At 38.9% G+C, this 26,417-nt stretch overlaps 1 protein-coding gene across 4 annotated transcripts in view; it reads left to right on the top strand.

Moving 5' to 3' along the window:
• WAC (WW domain containing adaptor with coiled-coil) overlaps positions 1-26,249 on the top strand; it is a 57,590-nt gene extending 31,341 nt beyond the window's left edge. For 3 of the 4 annotated variants that reach the window (XM_015282078.4, XM_046932135.1, XM_015282076.4), the window contains exons 8-14: positions 5,769-6,014; positions 7,746-7,868; positions 8,895-9,043; positions 13,449-13,567; positions 20,568-20,754; positions 22,607-22,734; positions 25,227-26,249. In XM_015282078.4, the coding sequence (XP_015137564.2) occupies positions 5,769-6,014; positions 7,746-7,868; positions 8,895-9,043; positions 13,449-13,567; positions 20,568-20,754; positions 22,607-22,734; positions 25,227-25,296 (1,022 nt within the window). In that variant the 3' untranslated portion in view covers positions 25,297-26,249. The remainder of the gene's footprint in view (positions 1-5,768; positions 6,015-7,745; positions 7,869-8,894; positions 9,044-13,448; positions 13,568-20,567; positions 20,755-22,606; positions 22,735-25,226) is intronic. The other variant, XM_015282077.4, reaches the window with a different exon arrangement.
• The last annotated feature ends 168 nt before the right edge of the window (positions 26,250-26,417 follow it).

The raw sequence follows: 26,417 nt of genomic DNA, 5'->3' as shown, positions 1-26,417 counted from the left end.
TGTTGTTGCATTTGTCCAAACATTTTCAAAATGCATCTTTTTAAAATATGTACGTATCTTGCTATAGCTTAATGTCCTTCATAGATGAAATTGAATTAGAAAGCTCAATGTGACTTGCACTGCACAGAGAACTTGGTGGAAAACATTCATTGGACTGTACACAGAAGTACTTCAGGTGAATGTGTTACGATTCTTAGTCATTAGCATTAAATCAAGTAGTTTGGTGAGCTGTTCTGCGAGTTGTTAGATTAATAGAGCAGCAGTGAGCTTTATGGGGCAATAAGGCGTTGGTTTTCTGAACGTTTTGTAATGCTATTTTCCCCCCCCATGGAGAGCCCACTGAAAGCATGTGTGACTGTTGCTAACTGAGCAGAGATGGAACGCCAGCTTGCAGTGTGCTGAGTGAGTAAGGATGAAGTGCTGAATTCAGGGGATTTCAAGTGCATTTTGTTATACTGCTCAAAACAAAACTTAATAGGAAAAACTAATTGGAATACTCAAGGGGGTCACATTAATAATTTGGAAATTATGCAGTCAGCCCTAAGTGGGAAATTTCCATGTCATTTAAATAATAAAAACCTTTGAAATAAATCTTTTCATATGTATGACAGGATAAGAAGCAGCTACCTACAACAGTCTTGTAAAGCTACTTGATGTTTAGAGAATACCAGCCTGTGGGTTGTCAGGCAGAGGACTGTGAGGGAAGGTGGTGTGCAGAAAATCCATTTTCTCATCTCCCTTTTTCCCCCGGCAACACTGAGCCTGGACAGCTCAGCAGTAGCAGAGAAGGGAAGGAAGAGTGTTGCAGGCACAGATGGGAACATGGCTGTGGAGCTGCATAGGCCTCTGAGACAGGGTCGTCACCTGTGCATTAACCCTGGTCTGATAAACTGGTTTTCATCTGAAACATTGTAGGCTGAAAACACATCTCAGTATGAGATACACTGGGTCCTATTTGCTGAGGAGCAGCGCAGTATTGTCATGAAGGGGCCATGATTAATGACAGCAAGATTCAGCAGCGTTTTAATTTACTGCCTCAAACTTTGAGAATAGAAGCGTTTCCCTAGGCTGTCATTGGAGAACTCTGTGGTGCAGCTGCCACAATTAATGTGCCATAGTTTTCTGAAAGGATTACTTGTCCTTTTTGTTTAAGAATACGTATTGCTTTGGAATACCCAGTGGGATGTTTCAGCTCTGACTTGAGATGACTTCTCAGGGACAAGCAGTGGCTTCCAGTTACTTCCTTTCAGCTACCCCTTTGTGAAACCAGCAAGGATCACCTATGTCGTATTGCTTCTTGTCATAGGGAGTACTGCCTTATGTCTCAGACTTGTCTCCTTTTAGGCTAAAAGATGTGGTCACGGGTCACAGTCCAGCAGAGTAATTATAAACAGAAAGTCCTTTCCTAATTATGGTTGTCTTCAAAAATGTTCCATTCTACTGTATAACCACTTACTAAGCTCTCCATGCAGCTGTAAGTTAAGCTCCAAGCTTAACTGGTTTTTCTTTGCCATCTAGTTTGTTTTCATGTTTTTTTTTTGGACAGCTTTAGCTCTTGGCCTTGTGGTTTAGCAACTTGTTTTGGTGTCAGTGTATGTAGGCTTTATCTAATCATTGCTTATTGGTTTTGTTTGCTGTTGTTTTCAGAAAGCCCGCTGTACGTTTCATATTGTTACAACAAAGTGAATTGATGGATTTTTCTTTTAGAAGTTTTCTTAAGAGCTCTTGAAGTCAAAAGGCTTTTCTCTCTTCAGTGGTGTTTTTGCTTTGTTTTGGAACAGTGATCTTAAACGAAGAGCTGAAGTAATGAAATTTTCAACAGGTGAAGAGATTACAGTGGATGTTATGCTCTCGGTTTTAATTCTTTTTCAATTTTTTAATTTATTTAATAGTTTCATTTGGGACTTTATTTTAGTAGCTGAAATCATATGTGACGTTAGGGTCATTTGCTTAGCATTTGTTTAGAAGTTGGTGTTGACAATGAAGGGACTGCAGAATTATGCTGTCTAATGCCAGGCAGTTTTAGCTTATCATCTTCTAATACTTTTACAGGCCTTGTAACATAGTTGATCTTTTCTTTAATACTTCTAACAGACCATTTGCATTTTCTGCTTGTAAAAATGTGCTTAGGTTCAGAGTTAATCTGTGTTTGATGTATTAGCAGTTAAAAGCAGATTTACAAATGACTGCCATTCTGGATTCTAACTAGAATCCTTATTTTGCAGTAATACTGCATGTAGCTTGTTTATGAGCAAGGTGCTCTATTGACTCAGGTACAGACCAGTGTATCAGAGCTGTAAAATTGACTGACTGTTTGTAGAGGAATCTGAATATTCTCAGTATTGTGTTCTCTTCGGATGCATTTTGGGATGGTCGAGATCTGAAATGGGAGTTACAGGGCTGTGTAATTCCAAATATAACATAATTCCAAATTAAAGTAATGAAAAATGGGCTTTTACAGAAATGGCCTGTATTTCAGATTTTTTAGCATGTAGGGTTTTGTCATGAAAGATTTTCCCATTGCAGAGAAGAAAACGGCTTTTCAGGCTGCTTGAAAAGAACAAATGCTTTTACAAGCATACATTTTTCATTTCTGATTTGGCAGAAACACTCTGTCCCCTTTATACTATGCACGTTTAGATGGTTATGAACACAGAGATGTACTCCTCTGTTACATGTAGACTGCTGTTTTTGTAGGGTTAACAATTTCAAAAGCTGGCACTGTTAGGGTTGGCCATGAACTTTTTTTTCCACATCATTTTCTCAAGGTGTTTAGTTCACGTGATTGTACAAAAACTGTCCTTATAGATGTATTTTAACACATATAGAAAACTTCTACAATACTACAGTTGCAGAACAGTGTTTCCATATTGTCCAAAAGGAATCAATTTGACTGTGTCATTTTGTTTAGTATTCTTATAGTGGAGAAGCTCTCCCATACTAAAGTACTTCTGAAGGCTCTCTGGCATTCAGTGGTTTTGTATGACAGATTCTGAGTCCTTTTGGACAAGAAATGAGCAAATACCCAGGACTCATTGAAGGTTTGCCTCCACTGCATTGCTCATCCAACTTTGCCTTTCATTCAGTTGGTTTTTGTGTGTACAGAACTTCAGCATGGGTGAAAAATACTTGGAACTGCTTGCTATGGTGGTGTGGTTTGAAGCTCTGGAGCCGCTTATGTGAATTAATGCTATATTGGTGAACTTTTTCCTTGCTTAAAGCAGTTAATTTCTTTTTTTAACCACTGGTTGTACAGAAACGTGATTGGTCTGATCCAATGCTAAGAGAAGAACTCAATCTAACTGTGAGGAAATCTTCACTGCATTAAATACGTCTTGCTATTAGTCCCGGTAGTTGCTTAGGTGTTTGGGTTTCAGTTGGTTTATTTTCTGTTCTTTTTTTGTTTGTTTGTTTGTTTTTGTTTCTTTTTGTTTCTTTTTAAACTAGGGTGGTCACAACCACCCTCACCTCCCTCCCTCCCCCAGAGGCTCACAAAATCATGGGGTGAAAGACTTACAAGCACTAACAGTGCCCCATTCTGCTATGTTCCCTTGCTTTTGTCTGCCAGTACATGCATATGACTGATCCAGGTTCTGTTCAGACTTAATAGTGTAATAAGATTCTTGCTTACTTGATATATCTTGAATTCCTGTAATTTTGCTGAACTAACCTGGAACACGTTAGCATTGCAAGATGTTGTATGTAATATTTCTGCAGCAGACTAATGACAGTGCATTTGTGGGGAGGGCTGGTCACGTTACTGAAAAATGTATAAAGTTTTTGTAACCACTTCTTCTTTTCTCTTCAGTCTTTGTAATGCTTCTTGTCCCTTCATGTTATTTCTAGTTGTAAGTTCTTGTTATGAAAGCTCCTGGCCAAATAACCAGGTCCCTTTACAAACACAATAAAATCAACCTTTTGTCTCCCAAGGTGTTTGAAACTAGAAAAGGTTGTGTCTTTTTTTAGAAGCTTGCCTGAAAGATCAGGCTGTGTGTGTGTGTGCTGACCTTCACATCCTTACCGGCAGTCAAATCTGAGTTCTTCAGCATTTCTTCTAGTTTAGATTTCTCAGCTAATTAGCAGCAGAAGTTATTTCCAGAGTGTTGGAGGCCTGCTATGAACTTCCTAGAGAAACTGTGCAGAAGTCCTTTTTTTTTATTCTTTCTTTTGCTTTTTCATTTTAACTGAGAAGTAGAATCTCACCGGGTTTACATGTTGGTACTTCAGTCGATCTTTTATATTTTTTTTAGGGTTCTCCAATGTAGTATCAAACTCAAAACTTGTAATTAAGGCTGTCAGAAAGTAACAGCTGCTAGGAATTGTGTGGCACTTCGTTCTTAAGCAGTAGAATGAAACAAGACCTTTTGATTTTTCTTCTCTGCTAGAAGCCAACCACTTCTTACATTTAATATCTCTACAAAGGCAAAACAAACAAACAAACAAAAGAACACTTGGAGTGCAAGTTTCCCTCCCGCTTACTTTAGCTTTCACTTGGATTTTTTTTTTACCTCAAGTGTGGAATGTCTATGTTGATGTTCTCTCCTCAGTCTGAGGTGGGTTTAAAATCCAGGTTTCAGTATTGTGGGTAAGCATTGTGAATGAGATCTTGGATCCATACCCATCTTTCCACTCTTTGTCCAGGTTGTTTGGTACTACAGGGACACTGATTCTGACAAGCCGGGGGGTGGAGGCCTCAGGTGGAGTTGAAAGGGAATGAGAGAAAGGGAAGCAGGAATTGAAATGCGGTGATCCAGGCTTCAAAAAGGAAGGGTATTTGGAGTGAATCTATACCCATAGAAAGTGGAAGTACTTCCAGTGCAGGAATTTCGTAGAGTACTGGAATGCAGGAGAGACTTTCATACTAACTGAAAGTCAAATTTAAAACTTGTTGAGGAACTCAAATTATATCATGGCATTTTTCTTTTAATTAAGCCCAATTTAACTTAATAATTTGTGCAGTATAACTAATAACTTAAGCACTAAGCACGTATATAAGCAATTACTTGCTAAAAAGTGAGTAAGAAAATAAAGGAAATAGGTCTTGATGTTTGAGAAGAAGCTGATGACTTTGAAATCAGTTATGAGCAGCTACATGCTCATATGCTCATATGCAACATCACATGTTTTTCCCCTGTGCAGTGGGGATGCTAACAGCTCTTGGTTTAAATTTCTAGTACAATTTATCATCCTAACTATAATCTTGAGCATTGTAGCTGGATTGTATATGACAGACTCAGTCTTTCTTTTGTAGCTTTTGAAATCTGGTTTCTGAGTAAAGGAAGTATGTCTTATTCCCTCCCTCAAATTTTGACATATTATAACTTACCTGTTTGTAAGTCCATGGACTTTCTGATGCTTTTTGTCACTATATATCTTCTAAGGAAAGTTTGGAGTGATGGGTAAAAACATATCACAAGAGAATATACACTGCTGAAGAGAACATTAATGGAGAAATTTTTGGCTTAGGTTTGTCATAATAATTCAGAGTACAGTGGGGGTGGGTGGGAAGCATTTGTTGTGTTGACAGCTTTCCATCCAATTCTTGGAAGTAAAAGTACTTTTGAGTGTGTACCTAATACATATTAAGTTCACTAACCCAAACGATACTATTTATCAAATATCTTCAGTTTTTGTTACGTGAATGTGGTTTTTTTTCTTATAATGATATTTAAGAGTTCAGTCTTCTAATTTAATATGAATATTTTGCTAGTGAGGAGTTATGAGGATGTATTGAGGAAAATGAAAATTACTCTTTGCCTTCTATTCAGAGTCTACATCCGTGGACAAGACCGTATCCCATTCTTGCACAACTCCTTCTACATCTTCTGCTTCTGGACTGAATCCAGCTTCTGCACCTGCTTCATCAGCTCCTACAGTTCCTGTCTCACCTGTCCCACAGTCACCAATTCCTCCATTACTTCAGGACCCAAATCTCCTTCGACAGTTGCTGCCTGCTCTGCAGGCCACGTTGCAGCTTAATAATTCTAGCGTAGATATATCCAAAATCAATGAAGGTAAGGATTCCTTAAAGTTGATATAATCCTTTATTTATGCACATCAGTACACTGTGGGGAGAAATTGTAGTAAATTCTACTATTACTTTAAAAGAAAAGTAAATAAATCCCTACCTGAAGTGAGGGTTGTTAGTTATCTTGTTTTTCTGTTCAGCCTTTTAAAATTAGCCAGGTGATGTTTCAGATTAATTTGCTTGTGAATTCTGATGGACCTGAGTGGTTTTCATGTAGGACAGGGATGTATCACTGTACAGGTGTTCTCTTGCCCAAAGTTTAGTTAGTTTTTCACATGTTTATTTCCTGCCATGTTCTTTGTTTTCTGTAGTTTGAGCTGCCATCCTATTAGTGTTTGCAACTACCAAAACTTATAGGACTTTTGAAGTCTTGTTGTTTATCAACTTTTTTATTTAACAGAATATGTTGGTCTCTCTGAGTAAGATGGTGTATCAGTAATTTTGCTGGCAAGCTCTCTTTAGTGCATCTAATCCATTTTTGCTGGATAGGCTTTGTTAGAAGAATTTTTACAAGTAGATGTAGTGCCTTTCATTGCAAGAACAGGTGGAGTTGGTGCATTTTGATCATTGTTTTTTCCACTGAGATTTCTGCATGTGGCACCTTATTGAAGGAGGAAGTGTTGTGCAGTGGGTTTTTTGTTTCAATTTGTTCTGCACTGATCATCAATTTAAATAGGAGGCAAAACATTTGCATGTAGTGCCCAGAGATCTTCAACCTTTTAAAAGCGTGAACCATGAAAATGGTCAAATTTTACTTAAAACTTAGGAATTTTCACTTAACAATTATTTCTGTGGAAAAAAATCTCTATTGGTTTCCTTTTAATCAACAAATATTATGGGTTTCATCAGTAGTCCAGTAGGTTATTGTCTTTTTTTTTCCTGTGCTGGGAGGAGCTCTTAGTACTGTTTATTTGCACAAAGTCCAACTGAAAAAGTAGGAGAATCATGGTTGGTTGGTTTGAAAAATGACAAGTTCTGTTATGTATCCTGCTGTATTCTATTGCAGAGCCACTAACTTAAATTCCCAGTCTTTTTCTTTGGGCATACTTGATCAGCAGCTGTGTTCAGTACTGCTGTGATAGCATGAGGGCCTGCCTGGCAGATGGGCAGCGTGACTTCACCTTGTGCAGCGGGGCTGCCCTCATCATGCACATAATGCAGAGAAAAATTAGAGCTTTTGGATTTTTAACATGAAAAACATTTCTTTTTCCTCTAACAAGAAGTTTATTTCCCCCCATAATTGGTATTTTTAGTATTAATGTTTCTTGAATTCGGAATAGTGTTTCCCTCTACCTCCCTCAAACCTCTTTTAGTGAGCTGAAGTGATGCTGGTTTATTTCTTCATTATCATTACTATTTTTTAAGTTATATTCTTTTTAAAAAAGTTTATTCTTCTTTACTGTAATAATAAATTGAGTAAATGTTTTCTTTATTTATAAGATTTATAATTGATCATAAGATTAAGCTGTAGAGTTGAACTTAGTTTCTAAAAGGTTTTCTTTTTTTCCAATGAATGCCTTAAACTACTAAATAAAGGGCTTGGTTAAACATGCCAAGCATTCACAAGATGAATTTATGTCATTGATCATGTGGCTCTCTGGTCTGTCATGGATGTGGGGAAATAATAACAGAAAAGCAGTTTCAGACTGGCTAAATACATTCAACAGTTTAAACTTATGTTCTAGAATTGTCAGTAAAATGTAACGTTTGCTTTTAGTTCTAACAGCAGCTGTGACACAAGCCTCTCTGCAGTCTATACTCCATAAAATTCTTACTGCTGGACCATCTGCTTTCAATATCACTTCCCTAATTTCTCAAGCAGCACAACTGTCTACGCAAGGTATTCAAGGTTCTTTTTTACTCGCGTAAAGTAATGAGGTTGTATTTTATAAAGGCTGATACAACTGAAACTTGTAGAAGCTGTTTCATGTCATATCTCTGGCTGCATGGTGTGGAGTATGTTGAATGACTTCTTTTTCCAAAGATATGATAGGAAACCTTTACTCAGGGAACCGGAAGCTGGCAAGTAAAACTAAATAAATGTACTGTCTTGCCTTTTTGGGGTTTTCTTTGTATGTTAACTAAGTTAATATGAGCAATGTGAAACATGCAAGTTTATTCTGAGCCTTTATAAGGCTTAAATTTTTTTATTATATCAAACGTAACTCTCCAGTGTTTGAACACTTTTCTTTGTTACACTGTGCAACTGTGAGTATTGAGGCAGGCCTTGAATTCTTGAAAGTGAGTTAATTTTATCTTGTGTTATCTGTAGACTTTTGTAAGTAATTTTCAGCTTCCAGGCATGGTGTTACTTCAGATGTCCCTACTACATGATGGTTTGTAACTTAACAAAGCTAGAAACTGAAACCAAAACAACAAATGCAGGGTTTATATTGAGTAGATAAGCAGTATTATACAAGTAGTAACTTTTGTCAAGTAAAATATGAGGTTTTGGTTGTTTTGTTCGTTTGTTTCGATAATTGGTTGCTTAGAATGAATGAATAGATTGCTGAGTAGAGTGTTTGTGCGTTCTCTCAGTTAAATTCAGTTGAGCACTCAGAAATAGAAATCACAAGTGAAACTAATCTAATCTCTTCAAGCGTAAAAAGGCATTGTACAAAGGTCTCTTCCTTGCTTTTTCCTTCTTGCCAGGTTTTAGAAATGAATGGTTTGGGGAAAATACAAATCTTCGCTTGAAGTTGTTGTTGAACATTTGATTGTTCCAGTTGTTCTCCCCCCCCCCCCCCCCCCCCCCGTTTCAAATTGAATCTGTGTAATATGTAATACACAATACTGTGAAGTACTGGAAGAAAATCTATTTCACATTGAGATATGGTTTTATAAAAAAGAATGTTCTTCTTCACAGCTCAGCCATCTAATCAGTCTCCAATGTCTTTAACATCTGATGCCTCATCACCAAGATCATATGTATCTCCCAGAATAAGCACGCCTCAGACTAACACCGTTCCACTTAAGCCTTTGATGACTACACCACCGGTATCATCACAGCAGAAGGTAAGCTCCTTTTATTTATGGCATATTGCAGTAAGAAACCACTCAAGGTAATAGTAAGTATTAATGCTGTATATTCCAGGCACTAGCTGTTACATGTAGGATGATAATATACGTGTTATCTTTCTCAGTAGAAATGGAAACAACTGGAAGCAATTGTAGTCAGCTGTGTTTTTCTCAGTACAGCTCTAGCATGATCTTGTAATACACTTTTTTGTTTATTCCTGAAGGAAATCTTGCACTCATTTAAGATGCTATCATATGCAGTAGTAGTTGCATATTACTGGAAATATTACTAAGAGATCGGTATTGTTGTGTATTCAAATGAAAACAAAAACTTTCTACAAAGGGAACAGCTGATACAGTTCTTTGTACGTCAGCCAATAAATGATTATTAGATCGAGAGAAAAATTCTTAGCAAGTTGACTGTTCCTTGGTGCAGTCTCAGATTTGGTTCTAGGTGTTTACAAGGTCAGTAACATCATTTTCCTCTCTACTCCCTCTACCTTCGTTCTTTCAGAACTTCTTAATTGGGTCAGTGGCAGGTTCTTCCTAGAGGTGGGATGGGCATGTGAAAGAAAAGAAGGTTGTCTTTTTTTTTTCTTTTTGTGATTCCCTTTTGTTGGTCACTGCTCAGAGGAAAGAACGTGCTTTGCTGTGAGTAGTGTAGGAAGGTTAAAAAGCAGTTGGACACCGTATGTAGCATTTTATCAGTGTAAGAAGCATGACTGTAGACTTTGAGAGGGGAACAGTTTTGCGTGACTTTTTTTCTTCCCCCTAAAATCTGTTTTCCACCCATTTTCACCCTTGCATTTAGCTAAGATACCTTTCTTTCAAAATTCTACCAGGAAGAGAACCTCTTACAGTTTGAAGGCCTTTAAGAAACATTTTTGTCTTCAGAGGAACAGATTGCATTCCTTATTTTGAATATAACCACCTCATTGAGTTGTTTCATGGGTATAAAGAAAACCAGTTATACCCACAGGTGGTTTTTTTTTTGATTGGTGAAAGCCTGTGATTTGTGAAAGCCTGATGTGTATGAATCCTTCTGTTTGTCTTTGTTTCTGTCCTTGGAGAGCATCATGAGTCTATGTGGTCAAATCTGTTATCTAGCCAATGAGTACTGAAATTATCGTATAGCAGACTTGTAGCTAAGAAGGGAATGCGTGTGGTGTTTTCAAATCCTAAGATAAGAAAAATAACAATTATTATTGTGCAGGTTTTTGTTTTTGTTGTTATTGTTTTCTGTTGTTTTGATGGTTTTTCCTGTGGGTTTTTTTTTGTTTGTTTTTGTTTTTTGTTTTTCTTTTGAAGTTGGTCTCTTCTGGTTTCTATACTTCTGAGATACAGATTTACTTTATTAAAGTTTTGGTCATCAGCTACATAGTAAAGATTTCAAAACCTTTATCCTTTGCAATCTTACTTACCTTCTTATTTGCAAGACATTTGTCCTTGTTTGATAAACAGCTTCTTTAGTATTTATTGTACTTGCACAGATGTTTTCCTACAACTCTGCAAACAAATCTGTACCCACTGCCTGTCATAGAGTTCAAAATTAAGCCACCTACTTCAGAGGTATAGTGGTAAAGTGTTTCTTCAGAGAAAATCAAGGCAAGCCAAGTGCTCTAAGCAGGACCAGTGTGTCTTGGTAGACCAACTGTATAATTGAAGTTGCTTTTGGGCACACATGCCTTCCCTCAACTTTCTAATGGAAGCAAACTTCTAGGCTAAATGCAGGTTTGAGAAGAGTTGGTATGAGTTATAACTGTAGCAGTGGTGCCATTCCAGGATGGAGTGGGACCAGTGTTGGTTATTTTATGCTTTGTTTGCTATGATGATCATAGAATCGTAGAATCACCAAGGTTGGAAAAGACCCACAGGTTCACCCAGTCCAACCATACACCCATCACCAATGGTTCTCACTAAACCATGTCCCTCAACACAACGTCCAAACATTCCTTGAACACCTCCAGGGTCGGTGACTCTACCACCTCTCTGGGCAGCCCATTCCAGTGCCTGACCACCCTTTCAGAGAAACAGTATTTCCTGATGTCCAGCCTGAACCTTCCCTGGTGCAGCTTGAAGCCATTCCCTCTAGTCCTATCCCTGGTTACATGAGAGAAGAGGCTGACCCCCAGCTCACTACAACCTCCCTTCAGGTAGTTATAGAGAGCAATAAGGTCTCCCCTGAGCCTCCTCTTCTCCAGACTGAACAATCCCAGCTCCTTCAGCCGCTCCTCATAAGGTCTGTGCTCCAGACCCCTCACAGCTTTGTTGCCCTTCTCTGGACACGCTCCAGGCCTTGATGTCTTTCTTACAGTGAGGGGCCCAAAACTGGACACTGTACTGGAGGTGGGGCCTCACCAGTGCTGAGTACAGAGGGACAATTACTTCCCTGTTCCTGCTGGCAACACTGTTTCTGATGCCATTGGCCTTCTTAGCCACCTGGGCACACTGCTGGCTCATGTTCAGTCGAGCATCATGATCTCTTCTTCCTGGCTGGGTTTTGTGATTATCTGTAGTCACTGACTTGGCATGATGGTTTTCACCTTTTCTGAAGTAGGGTATTGTATGTTTTATTGGTGTGTACATATAAGCTCTTCTGCAACTGATGACTGTGTTTTAATGAGCATGCTGGGGCATATAAGTTGAAATTGCTCTATTTTAATCTAGCTTTCTTTCAAAGATAGTAACTTTCGTGTTCTGTGTGTGTTGTATGTGTCATATACATGAGAAGTTTTTATCCCATCCTTCTGTGAAAAAAGTTGTAAGTCCTACTACTCTGGGATATAAGCAATAAAACTTTATTTTTTCGAGACACCTTGAGTAATTAACAGATCTTCTAAGAATTAGTAACAATGCTTGACAACATGAGCCTTTTTGAGGTTTGGTGCTAGCAGCAGAGCTGCTGAAATGTTAATGTGGGCTGTTAGTCCCAGAAGTAGCAAATTCTGGTTCAGCAGCAGATACTTTTCCAGTTCAGTAAGAGCTTTCTTGATGTTTGTTGTAGTCACATAATTACGTTCCAGCAATCAATATCAAGATGCAAACTTTGGTTGTAGCTCCAATGGGAACCTGTTTCAGTAGTTGGGATTTTTAGCCAGGCTAGTTTATCCTGCTCTTAGAGCTCCATGTGAATTAGTCCAGATGTGGTGCAGTGCCAGGATGCTGCTCCAGAACGCAGGCTGCTTGGTGTAGGTGCTTCTGTGCAGTAGGCGTAGGTAGAACTGAAGTGGTATTGTGCAGGCAGAGCCCACTGCCACATGGGCAGTTATGTGTGCTGCCTCTGGAGACAACATTACACAGGTTGCACAATCAGGCTTGTTCCTTAGGGCTGCACAGGCACCGTACTGCTTTCAAACTGGAGTTGGCGTGTCTGCCTGGAGAAGAAATGTGTGGGAAATGTGGATAGCTAAGAATATTTGTAGCTTCTTTAATAGTGCTTTCTTATTTCCCCATGAATTCTGTTGTGTTTAGATATAATGTGTATATACATATATTTTTACTAGCTAAGGAGCTAGTTAGTGTCTCACTTTAGATCTGCAAGGGTATGGTGGTATCTGTGACTGAACTTCCTTCTGAAATTATTCCTTGTGTTAGAACAACTGCAATGGTTATGTCACACGTTTCATAAAGATATTTAGTCTTTTCAGAAATCAACTTACGAATTACTGGTATTCCATCTTCCTTACCCGTATGGTTCTGTTGATTTCAACTGAGGTGATCACTGAGTATCCTTACAGTAATGTTGATTTTTCTTTACCAGTCTGCTATTCAGACTGGGCTTTTTGTGATAATCTTAAAGGGTAGATTTTTCTCTTGGACGTAGGTTTGAGATTGCATTAGTATTTTGTTTGTATTTAAATGAACTTGCATCCTGAGTTTATTTTAGCAATGACTGTCTGGTTTGTTTCACCTATGTCTATTTCTGAAATTGAGAGAATATCTGGAGGTTCTGATAACCATTAGCTGGTGATGCACATCATCTTGGTGTCATCAAATGCCAGACAGGTGCCCTGACTGAAATTTTTGTCTATATGGATCTCCAGAATCTGTTTTTTTCTCCCTCCCTGTTTCTTAAAGTTATTAGCTTGATTTTTTCAGGGGTGAAAGCAGATGGGTAACTTTTGGAGCCACTTTCTCTCTTTGCACCTTCTTTAAAAAGAATGGAGGTTACGCATATGGGAGGAGAAAGCATCCTGGCTTCCTGTTAGTTACATACACTAACTTGAGCATACATTCATAAGTTACAGTTCTTTTCATCTTGTTGTAGCTCAGAAATACACAGTAAGCAAACAAACAGAACCTCTTGAAGAATATGAAACTTCCATCAGCGTTAAGATGTAACTTCCCTGTTTTCCTGATAGTTACTGTGCAGGAAACCTAATGAAGGTTTTGGACTTTGCAGGTTGCTACTCCAGGAGTTAAACAAGGACCAGCTTCACAGTCAGCACCTCAGCAGCCGGTAATAGCTGACAAGCAGGCAGGTCACGAACCTGCCTCTCCTCGAAGTCTTCAGCGCTCAAGGTATGCTGGAACACTTCTCTGTACTGCCTTGTGTTTCTGTTCTGAATCCATTGTGTGTGATATGCATTGCATTTTGTGGATTCTTCTTGGCTTCTTTATTGAACGTATGGTTTAACTCTACTGCTGCTGGGAGAATGTGTCTAACATATATTTTTTACAGATCTCATGTGGTAGGCTCTCTGCATTTAGACCACTTCTCAGAGTTGTGTTCACAGAAGCAAAATGAAATTCTTACTTCTGACCTGTTGCGCAGGAGTCAATTATAGAAGTTATTCCTTGTTTTCTGACTGAGTTTGGAATTTTTTATTTTCTGTGTATTTAAGAGATTAAGTACTTAAATTGTGTGATAGGCTTAGTGTTGGATGTCGGTGATGTCTTTCTGTAGTGTAATTTGGTTTTTTGTTGGTTTTTTGGTTTTTTAAATCATTGAGAGCTTTTGTCTAATTTTGGCTGCCTTAAACTTCATTCTCATGAAGACTTTGTCAGATGGCTGACCTAAAACTTACATTCCTCAGTGGGTGGAACAACCACATGGTTTATCAGCTTCAGCATCTAGTAATTATGGATATTGCTGTTTAATTCTTCCTTAATAGTAGTACCAGTGATAAATTGATATTTTGCAACCAACTAAATATTTTTGGTAAGGGAAGTAGACATTTTTTTAAGGAGTAGGTTCTAGGGAACAGCTCCTAATCAGCAGACTCTCTTGTTCTTTGCTGGTCACCATTTCCCAGTAGGAAATCTTGCTGAAGAGGGATAGATACTTTCTTGGGCAAATTTGCAGTGGGTTGGAGTCAGTCTGAGGTGATCCTGGTAGGCGTTTTTCTGCTATTCCATACCCTCACCTTTTCAGGTTTTAGGACTTCCTGCCCTGGCGTATGTGCAGTACCCACATCCAGTTGTCTTCAGAGATCTGCTGAGCCTCTACAAACCATTGCTGCGCTTGGCGTCAGCATTGTGCTGGAGAAGGGAAGCTGAATTTGACCCAGCAGCAATACAGCCGGATCAGGAGGGTTATGCAGGCAGCAGTGTCCCCTTTTGGAGAAGGAGAGACACAGGGAAACAGTGCACAAGCAGAGGAGAGCGTGCAGCCTGTTATCAGAAAGATGCTATGACAGTATTTTCACCTAAAATCTTAATTAGTAGTTGGTATCTTTTCGATGGTTGCATATTTGTGACAATGATACATCATCACAAGTCTGTGCATTTCTGTTTGCTTGGAAAGTTGCAAAAAATGGAGGATTAAGGAAACAGGTTTCAGTGCTATGGAATTGACCAGAAATGGAGCGGCTGGGTTGCAGATTTACTCATCTCCAAAAGATTTCCTATGGCTGAACTAGTACGGGACAGTTTTTTCCTTTGCAGGAGAAAACAGTCAGATTTGGGCTGCTCCTGAGTCTGACTCTCTTTTGTCGTCTTATACAAGTGAACGACATAACAAGCTGAACTGTGAACAAGTGGTCCAAAAAGAGGCTGTATCAATGAAGGTACCGCCTTCCTACAGGGTGCCAGTTTAAACTTGGGTTCATTGTGCAGAAGCTGGTAACTACGTTTCCTTTGCTTTGATTAGTATCAGAAGTCTTAAGTAAATAGAGCTAATACGTATTTTCACCTCCTTTTGGAGAAAGTACTGTCAAAAAACATTGGAATGGCTATTTTGAAAGAAAAGACATCATAACGTTTTTTTTTTCTAAGAGATAATTCCAAAGACATACTATAAATTATCACTACTTTAAAAATAGAACTAAATGAGTGCCTCAGTAATTAGTAGTTAGTCAGGATACTGGTTTCTTATTAGAAAGAATTGGGAATATTTTTCACTTACTTTAGAAAATGAAAAACTGCTGGAGGGGTGTCTTTTCTCCCCATTTTTTACATACAGTAAGATTTTGTAGTAGTGTATTTCACTACAGTCCTTTATCCGTGTTTGTGTTTGTGCTTTATCCTGTCCAGAAACGTTGCCTGTGGCACAGTCAGTCTGTAATTCATTTAGGAGGTAAGGGGGGTATTTGGTGTTAGCGAAGCAGTACAAAACCTAACAGTAGTTTTGTATCATTGCCGCATTAGTGGCTCCCCCTGCTGCTGACATAGCAGAACTAGGATATTTTAGGACAGTATGTTTTATTCATAGTTAAGAAGCAACTTTATTTTTCAGAAGCTCGCAGATTTTAGTTGTTTCCCTGAAACATTTGTGATATGTTGAAGAGGAGTCAAAAGTTGGGGTGATAAATGGGAAGGCAAGTCACAGGGATGCTTTGATTCCACTACAGCTGGGGCTTAAATAGACATTGAAGATCATGTGTCAGTTCTCCTTAGTTAGTCAACATAGCCTTTCTCTAAGCCATCAGTATGCTGATGCTGAATGGATCATAAAATTATAGAATAATTCAGGTTGGAAGATACTTCTGGTTATGATCTAGTCCAAGTTGCAGCTCAAACTAGAACCAGAATGACCTTTGAATATCTCTGAAGGAAGGGATTTTGCAGGCTCTGAGCATCTCCTGTGAATGTTTGACTATTCTTACAGTGATTTTTTTTTCCTTTCTTTCAACTTGTTTCTCTGCCTCTTGGCTTATCACTGTGCTTCTCTGGGAGGAGTCTGGCTCCATCTGCTTTCCCTGTAGGTAGCTGAAGAGGTTAAGATTCTTCAGCTCTTCTCCCAGCCTCTTTTTTTTTTTTCCAGACGGAACAAATCCAGTTCCTCTAGCTTCTCCTGACATGGCATGTGCTTCAGCTCCCTTATCAGCTCTGTGGTCCTCTGCTGGATTCCTTTGGTATGGCAGCTTTTCTTGCCTGGTTTTGAGCTCCCCACTACACAGCACTCCAGGTACTGTGTATCTTACAAGCTCTGAAGAAAGAGAAGGAATGCTGTATTCAACCATGTTCTTGCTAATACAGCCCAGCGTGTGCTTGGCCTGCTTTGCCACAGGAATACATTCCTGACTTGCATTTAACTTGTCTGCCAGGATCCTCAGATCCTTCTCTGCAAATTTGTTTTCTACCCACTTGGTGCCCAGCCTGTTACATTTCTGTGGGGTTATTCCAGTATTGCTGCAAAGGATTATTCCACCTGAGCTGCAGGACTTTGCGTTTGCCTTCTTTAAAAATTGATTCCCAGCTGCCCTATTCCCATCCCTCAATCTGCCCTCCCATGTGTTGACTGCTCCTCCCAGTTTGGTGTGATTTGCATACTCACTGAAGATGCACTCTGGAGTAGCATTTATGTTGTAAATAAAGACACTGAACAGTACTGACCCCTCCCCCCCAGTATGGATCAGCAAAGGGCAGCATTAGCTTCTCACTTTCACCTGAACTTTGTACTGCTGATTCAACCCTTTGAGCCCAGCAATCCAGTCAGCTTTTCATTCACCTTACGCATGGAATATGGGCATGGATAACTGAGGAGTTAGATGATAAGAAAACTATGGAGAAACCATATCAAAGGCCTTGTTGAAGACAACATCACTGCTTTTCTCTTCCTCTGAGGTTGGTCTGGTGTAATCTGTCCTTGCTAGATCTATGCTGGTTCTCTGTTTTGCTTTTTAGCCTTTAATGTACGTGGAAGTGGATTCCAGGAAGACTTGTTCCATAGGTTTTACAGTGACTGTGGTCACTGTAGTGACCTATGGTCAACAGGCTGTAGTGTCCATGCTCCTTGTGCTTGCTGAAGATGGCTGTAACATTTGCTTTTCTCCCCATGGCCAAGAAACTTGTCTTCTAACCAGGATACTTCAACATGATACAGTTTCTCCGTCACACTTGCCAACTCCATCATTACCCTTGAGTGCATACTGTCTGGTTTAACCGCTTCTTAATTTATTCCTCTGTTGCAGCCTAATACTTCCCTTGTGTTGACTTGTCTGATGCACTCAGGTACATGAGGGGCCTGAGAGCAGGCCATAGCAGTAAAAAAAAGATTAAAAAAAAAATAACTGAGTATTCTGGCCTCATTCATGTCTTCTGTCGCTAGATTCCTTTGCCTTTGAGAGGGGCAGCCCCACCTGTTTCTTAGTCTTTCTTTTGCTGCTCATCTACAGTCCTTTTTGCCCTTCACATTCTTGATTAGTTTCAACTCCAGCTTCAAAATCTAAATGCCATTTTTCCTCATCAACAGAATGTTTCTAATATTAAGTGCTTGCACTTTTAAGTGGGTTTAAAGTAGTTAGTCCAATTACTGAGGAGAATACATAGCAAAAAGAAATACATCTTTTTTCCAGTTATGTCATTTTTGCAACTTCTGCCTGAAATCAGAGATTTGTGTATATAATTCTAAGAGCACTACTTGCCAAATCTTTCTGCATAATGGTTTTTGATATATTAAGCTTTTAAAAAAGTTTGGAGGCACTGAAAGGAATGAGGTTCAACAGAGGAAGTTCTGGAGTGGAGTAGAAGTCTTTGTTGTTGTATAGCCATGTGCCGTACCTAATTTGTAGACTGTGAAACTGCTGTACTTGACAAGTGTGAGTGATTAGGGCAGAAGTCTGGGTGGTAGACTGTGAAGGTAGTTACACTGTGCTGAGTTGTTGTGTCAGTCCTGGAGTTACTTGATGAGTTACAGTGGTTGTCCTTTGTGTTATTTGCAGACTCTTCTTGTGCTCAAGATTGCTGCTCCCTTAAGAGGCTGCTGAGGACAGAGGCAGGCTGTTGTCATCCTGACCTGTCCTTGTCCATATTGACATGCTTTAGTTGGCACTACTCCTGCCTCTTAGGAAAATGCAAGAGTAGAGATCCACTCTGTGAGTGGAGGGGCAGTGGGAGTGATTGTGAGAATACCAGAAGGGGATACAAGTGAGCAGAAACCTTGTTTGGGCAAGAGGATAGAGGAGTAAAAAAGGGCACGTGCTGAAACTTCAGCTATTAAGCATTCCCAGCCTGAATTATTACCCATCCAAGGGGAAGTTCTTCTAGAAGATCAGATTGCCTGGACAGCAGCACTTGCAGGGAAGAGACACCTTGGTAGTAGGATACAAGGCAACCACCTCAAGTTTCATGGAAAGGGTAGTTAAGCATTGAGCAGGCTGCTCAGGGATCTGGAAGTCACCATCCCTGGAAGCATTTAAGAGATGTGTGGATGCTGTTCTTAGGGACATGTTTTAGTGGTGAACTTGAGGTGTTAGGTGGATGGCTGGGCTTTTTATGATCATGAAGGTCTTCTCCAGCCTCAGCGGTATGAATGTGGAAATTGAAGAACAGCGACTATACAATCAACAAATATACAATCAGAAGAGTGGTGTGGTTAGGCTGGTATTTTATAGATTGTACAGCTAGAAAGATGATTGCAGTGGAAAGGGATAATCAAGAATAAATGAAAACACTCACCCGTGTCCTAGGCTCGTAGAAAAACTCCAAAGGGAGCAATCTCTAGAAATAGATCCTTCCCCAGTGGCAGTCAGCCCTTAAATGGGCTTTTAAATGGAGAGGTGCAGCCAGGCTTCACCCCTTCTGGTCACACAGCTGAATTGCCTTCACCTGTGCTCCTGTGGCTGACCCAGTGCTCACCTCAGGTGATCCATCAGTGGTTCAGGCTGTGACTCAACAGTTCCTATACAGTGATGAACCCCATACATAATAAAATTGTATAGTTGCAGCTCTGGCAGGTATGGTTGGGTTGGATCCATATGGTGTGAGCATGGTCTTCATGTTGCCTTTGGCACCTGGGCTTCCAGACACATAGGAAGTAAATGTAAGTATCAGTGACTTTTGAAAAGAAGAATTTGGGGGAACTTTTGTAGCCTATTGAGCTTAATGTTAGGTGATCAGCTCGTATACTACAACTTTGTTGAGAGAAGCTCTCTTTAACCTGAGAGCTTATGGTGCACATGTAAGGTGAAGGGTGAGTACTTGTAAACTGGGAGTAGTAGAGTGCTTGTGGATTAGTCAGTCATAATCAGTTTGCCAAAGATATATCTCAGAAGTCCTCACCTCTTCTAGATGTTCCAACAGGAGTAGGCTTTTATAAAGAGGTGGGATTCTTAGGAAGGAGCTTGATATGATCCCATACGTACAGAGCATGATGAGGTAGAGGGAAAAAATGTTTTCTACACTGGAGTGAGAGGGCAAATATTAGGGGAATGTGGTTTTTAAGAAGAAAAGAAGAGAAAAACAAACAAAAAACTCAACAAAAACCCTAATGTTGCTTGAAGCAGTGGCTAGAAGGCCAGAATACTTTGTAGACAGTGTAATCTTGAATGCAGTAGGTGGCAAAAGACTGTAAAGATCAGCATTAAAGGGTTTTTTTTAGAAAAAAATAGCATTTTTGATCAAGTATTTTAGCTGTGAAGTAGATTTGAAAAAGCTGTGTATTGGAATACTGTTCTGAAATGTGAAAGTGGGTTTGCTTAGATACGGAGATGTGAAAGAGGATGGTGAAATACTGTGTCCCAGATACGGAGTCTTTGATGTGGCACATGATACAGAGTTTGTAAGTGAATGTCTTTCATTCCTACAATTTTTTTTTGCTTCTGTGAACAAAGTCTCCAGCAAATGATTAACAAACCAACCAGGAAAACAACAGCGTGGATATGTTAAGTAAAGCAATCAGAATGTACTGCTGCTCTATTACTTCTGTTCTATTCAATACCTGAAGTGAGGATGTACAAAATTTAGGTGTCACTTAAGGCATTTGTGCTTTGACACTGGTAAACGGTTAAACTTGCCAAAGTCCATGCAGCTATCTTTTTAGACTGGGAGAGCACTCTTTGTGCTTAATAATCACTGTGACACTAAAATATAGTTGCAGCTTACATTTCTTTAAGTTATGTAGATTGAAAAGAAACAACAAAAATACAACCAGAGAAACTCTGCCATGTAGCACTCAAACCATTCCCATACACCTACGAGGTTTGTGGATAAGTGTTTCACATTTGATGTACCAGAAGTATTTACCTTCTGTTGATGTATATGCTTTATGTGGCTGGAAGCAGGGAATTTTGAGTGTTAGTTTCTCTCTGTGTTTACACGTGTTTTCAGATCCTTACTTTTTAAAATTTCTTTCTTCCAGTAGTCAAAGAAGCCCATCACCAGGTCCAAATCATACCTCTAGCACTAGTGCATCAAATTCAACACCTGCACCGCAGAATCCATCTGTACGACCCACTTGTTCGTTAACACCGACGCTAGCAGCACACTTCAATGAAAACCTTATAAAGCATGTTCAAGGCTGGCCTGCAGACCATGCGGAAAAGCAGGTGAGTACACCTGTGCTCTGTTTCTTGTTAGAATGCTGAATGGGTAACTTAAAAACTTTTGTTAGCCAAGTTGCTTTTTCTAGAAATTAGAAGGATGTTTAAGGGAAGCATGCTGGTCCTTAGCCAGAAAAAGGGTGGGAGGTGGGAGGTTAGGCCAGACCTCCAGGTCTGATGTGGGATGGCTGTTTACTAGCTGAGTATTTTCAGTCTTGCTTCATGTACCAGTACTTTTGAAATCCTCTCCAATAAAAGAATAGTCATTGTCGTAAATACTTTCTCTTACTGACAGAGTTCGGTTGAAATTCACAAACAACATAAATTTCAACAGATCTTTTATTAAAATTTTTGTTATGTGAAAAATGTCAAGAATTAGGTGACAATGTTAAACTATTTGAGAGCAATTCACAGTTTGAGTCTTTGTGTTGTTAGCTTTTCATGGTGAAAAAAGAATTATACCTTGTTTGTTGTATCCAGTTTTTAAGTTGATGTAAAGAGCACGGACTGAATGTAAGCCTTTCTTTTTTTTTTTCCCTCCACATAGACTGAAATCCATAGAATTTGTCATCCTTATAAGTACATGGTGGCAATATAGGGAAACTGGATGCATGTCAGCTACTTAGAGTGTATTATTCAAAGAAACCATACTGGTTATCATGTCTAGTTGAAGACCATTCTGTCAAGGGCAACCCAGTTTGACAGTCTAGGTCAGATACTAACCGTACTTAGCCTGTCTTACTTACTTTGGTCTTCTGAAGAGCAGCTGCATGCTGCCTCAAGCCTACATTGGAAACTTTTGGCAAGTAACTTGCAGGTTTACTCTTAGAAGCGCTGTTTCTGTTGATTCTGTTTTGGGTTTTTAGTTTGTTGGCTTGTTTTTTTCCTCTATGAATTTTTAAATACAATTTTAAGACATTGACAACTTGTATTGAGTCAAACCACAACTGCTATGGAATGTGGAAATGATGAGCGCAGTCATTTCTCACTGTGTCTTTGCCCCAATGTGTGGAGATTTTGAGTTGACAGTGTTATTTTCACTGTGTACTGAATTGAGAATATCTCTCAATGTAGAAAATGTAGATTTACTCAGGTTTTTTTAGGTCATTTTTTCCCCTCCAATATCAGTAATAAATGAACAGTGGAGTCATGTACCCTGTTGGATGCTCTTACCATTGTGCTGGGTGTTTACATACTGTATTTACGTCACATGAAAGTGTTGTTAGTAGACCAGTTTTGAATAGTCACACCTGAGTTAGCTGGAGTCATATATCCAGTTCAGTGGCAAGAAATGGTAAGAATGGTAAGAAATGTGCCAACTGTGGAGAAGGGCCGTCCCTTCTGAATTGGCACATCTGTGCATCTCTGCTTGAGTAGTGGAAATACTGAAGTAAAGGAGTTTGTCTACAAGAGAACACCTGAAGAAAGTTATGAAGCTTTTTTTTCTGCATGAAGTTGCTGAAAAGAATATGGCATTCAGCTGTTTTTGTCAGCAAGGCTTGGATGAGAAATTGAAGTTGGTCATGAGTCCTGCTGTGTGCTAGCTTCAAAATGGTTGAAGAAACATTTGTTAGGGTTAAAGGAATCTAAATCACCCCTCTCCAGCATCAGCCTGGGTTATGTAACATACTAACATCCAACATTGTTTTTTTCTGATTCTAAGTGGACATTTGTAGAGCACTTACGACATTTGTAATGTACTTTTTTATTTGATTTACAGTACATTCAGAAGTCTCAGCGCTGTAGAAGTTACAGTGCCTGCTGTTCTGAGATGTGCTCACCCAGCAGTCTTTTGGCTACAGGCTGTTGTTTCCAGTGCTTGACTCAAAATTCTGACTTTTCTATTCTGCTGTTGTAGGCATCAAGATTACGTGAGGAAGCCCATAACATGGGAAGTGTTCATATGTCAGAAATATGTACTGAATTAAAGAATTTAAGATCTTTAGTTCGAGTATGTGAAATTCAAGCAACTTTGCGTGAGCAAAGGTAAGCATGTTTGTTTGTCAAATGGTAATTTGGTGACTTTCAAGGTGGTATTAGAATTTCCATACTGATAGTGTTTCGTCTGAGCAATATTTCTGATGGCTTTGGAAGCATGCTGATGTTTAACTAAATTTGAAAGCTGTCTTTCCTGTATATGGCCTACCTGTTTTCTACACAGGTACCTCTTGACAGTGAATAGGGTCAGATATGCTTACACAGATGGAAAAGAAATGTATTTCCAGATACACTAGTTTAGAATTAATCTATAGTATCCTTCCGTATGTGATGCAGAGGTCATAGATGCACATCTACATCGTTCATACTGCTCTTAAATGCTACAATTTGCATGAGACATTGGGTCTAAAGCTGGAACAGGTTTGAGGAATTCTTATGGTTACAAACTGAGGTAAAATTAGTGTTTGTTGGTTAAGTAAGAGATATTTGAGAAGGTCTCAGGAGTTCTCAGGGATAACAGTTCTTCAGGGAAAACAGACTTCTGCTTCTTAAGTCAGTCAAAAAGGTTGTCATTAACAGTGTGGCTGTTACTGTTACTAAAATGTTTCTGCTTTCATAGCTTCATAACATAAGTTACAGTTCCTGTAGGATATTTAATCAGCAGCTTTGTTTACAGCAGCTTTTATTTACAGATGAAATAAAATGTCTTGATAAATTCTTCTGTATCTTATAGGCACATTTTATCTGATGTAACGTCAGGTGTCTTTGTTCAGCTCGCTAAATGCCACTTTCCTGTACACTCTGCCTTTAAGCCAACAACAGATAATGGTTACTATGGCTTTGAATCTGTGATAGCACGTTTCTTCTGTTTTTGCTGCCATCCCAAAGACATGGCATAAGTAACAATCTGTGGGGCAAGAGGAAAGGCCTTCACAAAGGTTGGGAATAACAAGCCAGTCGACTTGAATAATGATACAATTTGCACAGAATAGATCTATTTACATTTGTTGTAAAAGGGAACTCGAAAGTATATTGTTTTAATCATAATTGGCAGCATGCAAAATGACACCATTCATTGGCTGTGATAGATTTCGTATGCCTTCACCTTTTTATCTTAGTGTGTTTATTTACCGTGTGTCTATCCTGCTTTATGTATTTTAACTACTTTTCAGTAGAAAATTCCCTTTTACTGAATCATAGAATTGCAGAAAGGCCTGAGTTGAAAAGGACTGTAATAATCATTGAGTTTCAACCCCCCTGCTACAGGCAGGGTGCCAACCACAAGACCAGGCTGCCCAGAGCCACATCCAGCCTGGCCTTGAATGCCTCCAGGGATGGGGCATTCACAACCAGCTGAACTACAGATGTATTTGAGAAGTGCTCTGTAAAAATCTGCTGAAGTGCACATCCTTTCTGAATCAAAACTGCTCTGGACTAGCAGAATATTTATGCAGTATTTCAGCTTTTTCTTAAAGTTTTCTTCGTGTGCTTGGATTGCACTTCAACGCTGGGAAAAGTTGTTACAAATTACTCATTACAAATTCTGGGAAACTGTCTAAACTGTATGTTTATTAATTGAAATAACTGTTTATGCCAGTTCAGTAGAAGGAAAAAATTACCTAGAAATGTAATTGATTTCTTAGTTACATGTTATTGCAGCTTTTTTCCTTAGATGTCTTTTAACGATCAAATACTTTGAGGTAGGAATTTACCCTGACTAGAAGCTGCCATTAGAATGTTTTTTCTTCTACCAGTCAGAGAGAAATGCTAGAAAGAAGAGATGCCTAGAAGAAAACTTCTTTGTTTAAAACTTGCTCGCTGAATTACATATGAAATGAATTTATGGCTCTGTACATGGCTGATTCAGACTAAAATGCATCAGGCCATATTATGGAGGTAATTTTTTTAGGGAAACAAAAGCATATGCAACTCTTCTGCCTGCACTGCTATCTAAATCTACTGGAGTATAAAATCCTCCAGCATATGGGGAGGAAATAAGTAGAAAGGCATGTGGCTTGTATTTCGAGTGGCATTGCATCTCCAAGAACGAGCAAATTTAGATAGAAGACAGGACTGTGAGAAGAAACCTTTAACCTCTTTTCCACACCCCAACCTCAACCTTCGGTGAACAGAGCAGCTCTGTTTTTGGTGAAAACTTAAGAGTGTTTTGAGTTGTTGTACTGGTTGGAAAACTGCATGACAGAGACATAATACCATTCTTCAGAATGTTCAGTGTACTCTTCTGGTGTGTCCTTTTTCTTGGAGTGAAGTTCAGATGAATGGTAGGCTTGAATGTCACCGTGTTTCAGTCACAATGAAACTCGGCAAGTTAATTTTCTAAATCAAAGAATCAAGTAGTGTGGCTCTGTGTACCTGCCCAGGGAATCTGTAGTTGATTGAATATATTAGGAATTAATTTCAAAATATTTACCAATAGAGCTAAGAAGCTTGGCATTTTTCAGTGAAATTCCAGGCACGTTTCCGTGTATCTCTGCGTGGTGGAAATGTGTGTACTAATTAATTTTTTTTTTCTCTTGCAGGATACTATTTTTGAGACAACAAATTAAAGAACTTGAAAAGCTAAAGAATCAGAATTCCTTCATGGTGTGAAAAGTTGTAAACAATTGCACATGGTTTTGAGTAAAGGAACTATTAAACTGATGCCCAGTCTTAACACTTTTGAGCTGCATTTGAGTAGACTTTGGACCGTTGAGCTGGGCAGAAAAAAAGATGACATGGGGAAGGGGACAGGAGGGAGTCAAATTCAGGGGAAAGATACAAGAATGATTTGTAAAACCCTTGAAATGTAGATTTATTGTAGATGTATTCTTCACGTTGTAAATATGTTTTGTAGAGTGAAGCCATGGGAAGCCATGTGTATCAGAGCTTAGACATCCAAAACTAATCGATGCTGAGGTGGCTAAATACCTAGCCTTTTACATGTAAACCTGTCTGCAAAATTAGCTTTCTTTTTTTTTTTTTTTTTTTTTTAGTTAATTTATCATTCAGAAATCTTGCATTTCCTAAAATTCAATGCAAGCGCCAGGCGATCTGTGTCTAAGGCTGCAACAATTGGGGTAATGTACAAAATACCACGAAACAACTGTTTCCACACTTGCACCGAATCAAGAGCAGTGCTTCTCCATTTCTGTTTTACAGAGAAATGTTTTTCATTTTCTGTGTTCCATTTCCCCGTGAAATCCTAAATCTGATTTTATCAGTTTTTTTAATGCTTCTAATTTTCTCTTTTCTTAAGGCACTGTTGCTATGGCACTTTTTCTATAATCTTTTCATTCCTGTGTACAGTAGCTTAAAATTGCAGTGATTGAGCATAACCCACTTGTTTGTATAAATTATTGAGACGTATTTCCATTTGCACCCTGTAAGAATGGACTTATAGTACTGCTGGGCATGTGTGCTGAAGGTACATTACTTGCTCAAATATAAAGAAATAGCCCAATGAACATGTTAACATGGTTGTGGGAGGGGAAAGAGGAAAAAAAAAAAGAAGCTAGTCAGATGTGAATTGTATCTGTTGTAATAAACATGTTAAAACAAAGAAACACTGGTTTTCATTTCCTTTGGTCAACACATTAAATTTTGGTCTGTTTGGGGACTCTTTATTAGAACTGTTCTTGTTGAACGTTTTTGTACTTAAATAATTCCTCAAGGGAGGTTTTGTTTAAAACTTGTAAACAGGAAATTGTGTATAAAATATTTAACAAAATATA

This window comes from Gallus gallus, chromosome 2, assembly GCF_016699485.2.
Source record: "Gallus gallus isolate bGalGal1 chromosome 2, bGalGal1.mat.broiler.GRCg7b, whole genome shotgun sequence".
In the NCBI taxonomy this organism is placed as follows: domain Eukaryota; kingdom Metazoa; phylum Chordata; class Aves; order Galliformes; family Phasianidae; genus Gallus; species Gallus gallus.
The sequence above is the reverse complement of the archived record's forward strand: the minus strand, read 5'-3'. Positions and strand labels throughout refer to the sequence as shown.